This window comes from Pelecanus crispus, chromosome 3 (assembly GCF_030463565.1).
Source record: "Pelecanus crispus isolate bPelCri1 chromosome 3, bPelCri1.pri, whole genome shotgun sequence".
Taxonomy (NCBI): domain Eukaryota; kingdom Metazoa; phylum Chordata; class Aves; order Pelecaniformes; family Pelecanidae; genus Pelecanus; species Pelecanus crispus.
In genome coordinates this window covers 56,067,072-56,076,402 of record NC_134645.1, presented here as the reverse complement: position 1 = coordinate 56,076,402, position 9,331 = coordinate 56,067,072, and the positions used below count along the sequence as shown (strand labels likewise).

General features: G+C 41.1%; 1 protein-coding gene across 1 annotated transcript; it reads left to right on the top strand.

Annotated features, from left to right (window-relative positions):
• The first annotated feature begins 7,723 nt into the window (after nt 1-7,723).
• MAS1 (MAS1 proto-oncogene, G protein-coupled receptor) lies at nt 7,724-8,713 on the top strand. The gene has a single exon (XM_009479656.1). It carries the CDS (start codon nt 7,724-7,726, stop codon nt 8,711-8,713), a length of 990 nt encoding a protein of 329 aa, XP_009477931.1.
• The last annotated feature ends 618 nt before the right edge of the window (nt 8,714-9,331 follow it).

Genomic DNA, 9,331 nt, shown 5'->3' with positions numbered 1-9,331 from the left:
TGGAAAAATAAAAAAAGCCAAGACCACTTGTTTTTACTGTAATAGAATTAAACTCTGGCAACATTCAAGGTCAGGTTGGATGGGGCTCTGAGCACCCTGATCTAGTTAAAGCTGTCCCTGCTCACTGCAGGGGGGTTGGGCTAGATGACCTCTAAAGGACCCTTCCAACCCAAAGCATTCTATGATTCTATGATTCTGTTCTTATTGTGTTAGTGAGGTTCAAGTAGTAGGTGAATTCCTTGTATTTTTAATATTTATATTACTATGTTAGCTAAGCATCTCACAGATTTGAAGTTACCCTCCCAGTGCTCCCATGTTACTCCCATTTTGCAGAGGAGGAATTCTGATGAAGATGAGGAAGTCTGAGACAGAGTACACACAGGCCTCATGCTTTCCACCCTCAGAATCATTGTTTTGTACTCTTGCTACACTTTAAAAATATCCTTTTGCAGAAATTATAATGGCTTTTTTTTTGATATTTCAGTGTCCTGGTTTCGGCTGGGATAGAGTTAATTTTCTTCCTAGTAGCAGGCATAGTGCTGTGTTTTGGATTTAGTAGGAGAAGAATGTTGATAACACACTGATGGTTTAGTTGTTGCTGAGTACTGCTTACACTAGTCAAGGACTTTTCAGCTTCCCATGCTCTGCCAGGTGCACAAGAAGCTGGGAGGGGGCACAGCCAGAATAGTTGATCCAAACTGACCAAAGGGCTATTCCATACCATATGACGTCATGCTCAGTATAGAAACTGGGGGGGGTTGGCCGGGGAGCAGCAATCGCTGCTCGGGAACTGGCTGGGTATCGGTCGGTGGGTGGTGAGCAATTGCATTGTGCATCACTTGCTTTGGATATCATTATTATTATTATAATTATTATATTGTTATTATTATCATTACTATTTTACTTTATTTCAATTATTAAACTGTTCTTATCTCAACCCAGGAGTGTTTCTCACTCTTACTCCTCCGATTCTCTCCCCCATCCCATCGGGGTAGGGGGAGTGAGCGAGCGGCTGCGTGGTGCTTAGTTGCTGGCTGGGGCTAAACCACAACATTCAGGATTCTAGATCCACTCCAGGTATATATGCTTGATAGAAGAGACAGGCAGTTCAGTGTTTTCATTCAGTGACCTTCTGGCTTTATGCAGTAAACCTACTGCATGAGCTTGTTTTGCACTTGTGTTCAAGCTGGATCACCTTGAAAAATACAAATTATCTCTGAGTCTATATTTTGTCTTTGAAAAGCGACTAGTATTAGAAGGGGTTTAAAAATAATAGAAAAACTTTACTCCAAGGAAAAAGGTTTGGCTACTTGAGATTCTTTGTTTTAAAAATTCAACATTTGGGAAAAATCCTAAAGTAGAAAGAAGTATTTCCCTTTTGAAATGATGTTTTGATGCACTGTGCTTTTGTTCACCTCAATCAGGCTCCCAATCGGACAGCAAGAGAAAAGAGGATTGTATTACAAAGTCCTATTCCATGGTGCACTGTGGGAGGTTCAATCCAATAAAGGAGAAATGAGACATGAGAAAACTGGGCTACAGTTTCCCTGCAGAACCACAGTGTGCTATCCACAATGAAATTTTGATCTTAAAATACTGAATTAATCCATGGCCTTTTAGACCACTTTCACAGTTCAGATGGAAATTCGTTTATTAAATCCCAGCATCATATAGCAATACACAGCTCTTTCAGTCATGTCACTACAAAGCTCTTGTTGTTTACTGCTTATTACCTAATTACAACCATACACAGTAGCTGCATTTGCAAGCACACTGTGAGATGACTTGTAAAGGTGTTGCCCTAAGGAGTTACAGACCTATCCTGGCTGACTCCAAAGAGTGTTCAGAAAAGGCTGTCAACAATTCCTATGTCATCTACCTTGACTTTTTGAAGTACTGGTGCCTCCATACAGCAGTTATCATCCTTTTAAGTAATTTTGCAATACAAGGGATCCTCAGCACCATAGTTATTTCTCTTGCATGTAGGGGCAGAGTATAGGGAGATAGGTGGACTGCCAGACTTCAGCTGAAAACCCATGAGTGTTGAGTGAACCCAACCAAAGACACTAAAATCTCACAGTAACAAGCATCAAGGATTTTACCTAACCACCTGTTCCTGCAGAGCAGAGAGCAAATAAAGAATAATGGCTAATTTCTGTGATATGTTGCAAATGCATGTAAATGATGAATATGTGATACAGAATGAAAATAAAAAGAGGGGTAAAAGAAAGAAGACAGGCGGATTAGTACAATCAGGAGTAAAGGTTATTTGAGCACAGTCTTTCTTACTAGGGCAGACAGTTCACATAACTTAGTCTGACCAGCAGTTCTGTTTCAAGAAGGATTTGGACATCTGTTGATTGGAACCTCCAGAAACAACACAGGTTGAAGGATAGAGCACCATGGTACCAGACACTTCTTTCATTATCTTTACCAGTAATACAAAATGTCTTAGTCTATACGAGGTAACTGGATGCAACCACACTATCTTATCTCAACCTAAACGAAGTAAAAGCTAAGTATATTGGCTACTTGGCAATCAAACTTTTTCTTCATGGAAAGCTCTGACTCATCTCTGTCATGTGTCTCATATTTTCTAATCCTGTAACTTCTGCTTGGCACAACTACAGCTAAAATGATCTAAACTGCCTATACTAGTTAATCATATATGCCTATGTATTACTTCTATTCTTACCCTATTCTTTCCCCAATGGTTTCCTGTATTGTCTTACATATATAAAATGAAAATGTAGAATGAAAATACTGTTTCCTGTATTGTCTTACACTACATAGCAGTGGTGGCCCTAATGCTTGGTAGCTGGTGGGGCTGCCAGCAGGCAGGTGCAGTGTATTTTCTCTTCTGATGTGTGACGATGCTGGGTTTGGTGCTAGTGTTTGTGCCATTGGTGACTGGCCCAAGAGGGAAATAAGACTCAGAATGATTTTAGCAAGGGTAGATTTCCACTGGGGACAGACCCCACTGCCCCCAAGGTAAGAGCTGCTACCCGCTACACGTTAGGACTGAAGGGTAGGTCTACAGACAGTTGAAGAGCCTCTGAAACCCAAAGATGGAGGAGACCTCCTCACATTCAGAGTGGCTGAAGATAGGAGCTGTCTGAATGAGCATGGTTGTGTGAAGGACTCATGGCAATTTCTCATGAAGAGGGAGATAGGGAACAAAATGTTGGTGAGGCTTTGCAGGGGACTGACTGCTAATGACTGAAGACTCAGCTAGGCGAAGGTTTTGGGTTAGGGTAACCTTAACCCTAAGCCTAACTCCTACTTTAACAGTATTTTCATGTCACCTATTGATGAGTAACCATAAATCATTCTGGCTCTTCTAGTATCTGTGAGTCTTAATGGATCTTAAGACATTTAGGACCCACGCATTTGTCCCCAGTGTGCCCCAGAGTCCTCTGTTTGCTCTCCATGGCACACTAGGGCCCTCTGTTTGGGCTTTGGTCATCTTACAACCCCTCAGTTTTCCACTGTATCCCTCTGTTAGTTGTTTAAGCCCAGCTCTTCAGTCCACACTCCTCTGAAACATAAGCCCAACTCCTAACCTTTGTTTGAGCTGAATAATTATGGAATGAATTTCAGCTGGGAAGTGGTAATGACTGAATGACCATCAGGAAAAATTGCACTGCCTGAAAGTGCTGCCAAAGCTCATCCCTTAGGGGTTTTTGTCATGGCTCATGTGAGTATATAATTAGGAGATCTGACTCTCAGGTACACAGAGGGTCTTTTATATACTGGTACCTGTATCAACCACATAAACCCCTCTAATTTGGTTTATAAATCCTAGGTTGTTGAGTTTTGTTTAATGAATGAATTGCAAGTTCTTTGCAGGTTGCCTTCTGCTTCCAGGAATTAGAGGTACAAGGTGAAATTATTCAAAGGCTCAAAGCAAAATGATAAAAAGGTAACACTGCTAGCTTGGTACATACAGGATATTTGAAAGTGTTAGTACATTCAATTTACATCCGCTGCAAGGCTGTTCTGTCCCACCAGGTTAATGTATGAGAGAAATTTTTTAGGCTAAATTATTATTCATGTCACACTTTGCTGTATATTCAGTTTAGATTGAGACTAACAGAGTCTATATTGCCCATCATGTCTTTATGGTTGATACTAATTTCTAGTCCCAAGATCTGTTGGGGTTCCACGCTTTGTTATTGTAGTCCCCTTGTTCAATACCTGAATAGTTAAACTGATTCAGAAATAGCCACTCTATCTCTTGGCAGCATGTGATATAAACACTCTAATGGTCAGCAGGTGTGGGGCTCCCCTGTGCTATTCAACCTTCCTGTTACTCCTGAAGTCACCAAGGATAAGCTGTGTTTGTGATCTATTCCTCTCAAGACCAGATTTCACTCTGCTGCTCTGGCCATGTAGATGATGACTGATGGTGCCCCAGGGACTAGTCATGGAGGAGGTCCTGCGTGCATGTGAGAGTGGTTTCATAAGCCACCCACCCCGTGGAGACATGGGGGCCAGGGCATCCCTGATTTTGGATTGCATTTGTGCAGCAGACTGAGTGGGCTACAAACCCGGGTACCTGGTCAATCTTGACATGTTAACATGTTCTTACAATGACCCTTCTCATTACTCATATGCATAGCTCATCCTATGGGAAAGGAACAGGTTTTTTTCTCTTTCAGAGGTAGCTTGAAATTTCTGGTCCCATAGCTATTGAATGTAAGGTGGATTACAGCTTAAGCCAACAAAAGCAATTAGAAGTTGCTTTTATTTCACTCTGTTTCTTTCCTAACTTTATTCTGACCCTCCCTTTGGGGTCATTTATTTCTCACATTAGTTAGTAGTTTCTCCCATTTGGGGATTTGGTAGTTTTAGTGAAACATCTAAAGGAGAAGACCAAGCAAACTCTCTCCTTTTTTGGCTAAGAATGTTTGTTCTGCTAATAACTGAATATAAAAACAACCTAATACTTGGGGCAAAAGCAGGGGACATCCTCAGGGGACTTTTCAAAGAGTTTATCTGCTCCTAGGCCTGTTTGAACTTTTCAGGGGAGACTGTTTAAATCTCAAGAACAGATTTTCACTTTGCATGGCTGGGTTTTTTTTTGTAAAATAATCTCAAGATACAGTTTTTACCAAGACGAATGGATGTATGAGACTAACACAATGATGTGGCTATTTTCTTTGCTCTGTGGTTTCTTTCTTTCTGTCTATTTTCTTCATTCTGTGAATTAGATTTCTTCCCTCCCTCCCTTCCATTTTTCCTTCCTTCCTCCCTTCCTGCCTTTTTTCCTTCCTCCCTCGCTCCCTCCCTCCTTTCCTTCCTTCTCTTTTCTATCTCTCTTTCCTCCTCTTTCTTTTTTCTCACCTTCTATCTTTTTTCTCTTTCTTCCTTTCTTTTTTCTCTTTCATTCCCCCCTCTGTTTTCCTTGTTTTCTTGTTTCCTCATATTAAAAAATATATGACAAATTTATGAATCAGCTTGTATTATTTTAGATAGCATTTGGCAGCACAGTTCTAAATTTGAGATTTTTCGTTCTTCAGATCTCATCATCCTCAAATAGATTTCCTACTCGCTTTGTGCTTGTTTGTTTAAACTATGTCTCTTGGTATTGTAGCAGCTCAGGACAACTTTCCATATACTGCCATTCAGTTCCCACAAGAGTTAACTCCCAGGCTTTCAGCTAGATGACTTGCCAGTTACTGAGTGATGCCATTTGAAGCACAGCCTCAGATGATGAGCCTGGGGCCCTTTGCTTGGCATGCCTCAGACATTTGGAGCAATGGGAGAACTGCACGCTTCTTTTTGAGGGAGTCATGGTCGGAGTCACTATTTGCTTCCCCTCCTTACCAAAGGCAAATGGTTGGAGAAGGTAACCTTCAGCTTCTTCAAGGAAGTTCTTCAATAGCTTCAGGGAAATCTGAACAGACCATGGATGTATCTGGAAGGAGAGGACTCTTTCAATTCTCATCTCTGGATGCTCTCACATGGGAATGACCTTAGTAAGTCCAGAACTTTTTCCTCTTCATTTTACTCTCCAGACAGAAATACCCCATTTATACAGAGATATGAATTAAGAACTTTCTTGAGTCTTTTTGTACTGTTCTTTTTTTTCCTTTCCTATTTGTTTTAACACTTGAAGTAGCTTCTCCTCTCCATTTCTCCTGTGAAGCTTTACTACACTTCCAGCAGCACAGTGTTTGAGCACCTTCCCTCTGCAGTTTTTGCAGAACACTGCTTTTGAGAGGCTTGCCATCCATTCTGGTCACTGCATTTACTTGTTGCATTCACACTCACTTCTCTACCACGTTTCCAGCTATGTTATTTGTTCCCTCTGACTGAGTCTCAGATGGTGGCACAGTCAACATCCAGGTGGGATCATCATTAACATGTTTGTGCAGGTTTAAATGCCAGCAAGCCCTAAGGCTTCCCAGGTTGTTTACTGAATGCTCTTTTTTAGACTGTGATATTGTGTCTTAAGCTATTTTGAACCCAGGAAACCCAGGGCTCATGAGAGAAGATTTATGACTGGGGTGAATGGCTCTGTTTAAATAATCATTGCAAAAGGTAGCCCCGGTAAAACTTCTTTACTTTGGGTTTGATGTTCTTAACTGCTTGAGGATATGGGTAAATTCCCATTATGGCATATTAATGAAGAAGGCTGCTTATGTGGATGAACCAAGTCAGCTGGGCAAGCTTACTGCCAACAGTTAGTCCCTGGTAACATCAGTAATCAGCAAGGGTCCTGAATGTGACTCTGTATCATCGCAGGGCAGCTGGGAAGTTAACAGGGAAGGGGACATGAAATACTCATATGGAAATCAGCTGAAGCCAATGCTGCTAATTCTCTGTTATGAGATAAAAGATGACATACAAAAGGAGAACTTGTTCCATAACTCGGCAAAACAACAGTTATAACCATTGTAACAATGACAGAGAACCTGAACAACTACTTCTCCTTGTGATGGGTTGGATTTGTAATGTTTGCAGGATATTGCAGTTGTGCTAAGTGCTCAGAGTGTGTAAACATGGTTAAATTATGTTATGCTATGATCAATGACACTTAAAGCTGGTCAAAAATGACTGTCTCAAAACAGTGGCATTTTGCTTTCCCTTCACCTCTGTACTTGGAGGGAATACAATGCTGAGTAACTATGTATTATTTTTACTTATTTAAAGCCCCTCCTGGAAAAATGACATTGGTATCAATTTAGGAAAAAAAAAAAACCAAACGAAGAAAAAAAGACTTGTGAGCCAAATTCACTTGAAATACACGTTTAACTTAAAATTAATCCCATTAGCTTCAACGGGAGCTGAATAGACCTGTCTGGGAACAATTTAGGGCTGTAACAAGAACCACCAATGTTATCTGTGACCACTATATCATGAAACTTTGCAATGTGATGGAGACGTTGCATGTCCAAGAGCTCTTTGAGGGTATCTCTTTTGCTGTGGTTTAGCACTCATATGATGAACCCTGTAGAGAAGAAAGCTCAGGATTTCTGCTAGCATGATGGGCTTAGCAATCTTTAACATTGCCAAGAGTAGTTCCAGCTGGGTTTCAGCTAGCATCAGTATATGAAACCTGGTTTTGCTTTTGCTAAGGCTTTCAGATATGACCAGAATATGAGGGTCCACAAAACAGAAAGAAAAAGGGGAGGGGAGGAGCACACAATGCTCACAGTATATTTTTATACATATTTACAGAAGGAAGAGCTGTGCTATCCAAACTTGAGCTTTCCCCATGGATGAGTCAAACATAACGTTTCATCCCAGCGAAGGCACAGAGAACATCTCAATGCACAGAAACATTTCTACACAGGAAAGGGTCTGGGAGATATTGACCCCACTTTGGGTAATTATGATCATCTCCTTCCTGGGTTTTTGTGAAAATGGAATTGTCCTCTGGTGCCTCTGCTTCCAGATCAAAAGAAACCCATTCACTGCGTACATCACACACCTGTCCATTGCTGACATCTCCTTACTGATTTGTACATTTATTCTGTCAATTGATTACATTGCTGGTTTTGGATTTGCATATGGTTTTTACTATTATATAACCACCACACTATCTATTGTCTTCCTTCTTGGATATAATACTGGTCTCTATCTCCTGACAGCCATCAGTATTGAGAGGTGTCTGTCTATTGTTTACCCCATCTGGTACCGATGCCACCGGTCACAGCACCAATCGGCAATTGTGTGTGCAATTCTCTGGACTCTGTCTTTTCTGATGACAGTAGCTGAATACGTAACATGCAAAGATGATTCACCAAAGGAACAATTCGACGATGGCAACCATTGCCAGGCACTGCTCATCTTCACATGGATCCTGACTTTCATGATCTTCATTCCTCTAATGATTCTGTCCAGCCTGATCTTGGTTATCAGGATTCATCGTAACTCCCTGAGACCTCATTCGTCAAAGCTCTACATCATCATTGTGGCCACAGTCATTGTCTTCCTCATCTTTGCCATGCCTATGAGGCTGTTGTATCTTCTCAATTACCACCACTGGTCGTCTTTGCTCAGCCAGCAGAACCACGTCACCATTGTTCTCTCCACCGTTAACAGTAGCATCAACCCCCTTGTTTACTTCTTCGTAGGAAGCAGCAAGAAGAAGAGGTTCAAGGAGAGCCTCAAAGTGGTTCTTAGTAGAGCACTCGCTGATGGGTTGCGGCCGAGAAGCCAGGAAGTTGGCATGAGTTTGGATATAGCTGAAACAATTTTCTAAAGCTTAGGGGGGAAACTCTAGGGGCTAATAATTGGACTTGGAAGGTTTAATAAACCACTGCAAAACTAAAAGTATTTTTCTTCCATAGAATGTAAAAAGCAGTGGTGAAATGGTACTGTTATCTTTGGTGGTTGAGCAATGGAAAATTATGGACTAGAATAAAGATAACTTTTATTTGTATTTTCTTAATTATTCAAACACATGCTACATCCTGATGTGACTATGTCAGTCAAAGATACCACAGTGGAAAAGAGACAGGCCAACAGAGAATATAAAAAAAGGACACAGAAATATGTTATAAATAGTGTGACGTTTATACAAGCACTGAGCTCCCATAAATGCTATTGAAGTCATCAGGGCCTGTGTGTATTCACATTTTTAAAAGTCAAACCCACTAAACGCAGGATTCATGTTACATACTGGGATTTAGTTTTGACTGTTTCCAGCTTGTTTAAGTGCGCAAAAGAGCTGCTCCCCGGGGGGAACAGAGGAAGAAATCCACGTATGAGAGTAAGTCCCCGTACATACCCACAAACATAAAGTGTAGCTTTGGTCTGGCAAGACATTTAAGTATACACTAAATGGTCAAGTTCCTCTGTGGTTAAGGGGCTACTTCAG

Coding starts and splice junctions, on each gene's coding strand:
- MAS1 (XM_009479656.1), top strand. CDS start 7,724: ATGGATGAGTCAAACATAACGTTTCATCCCAGCGAAGGCACAGAGAAC.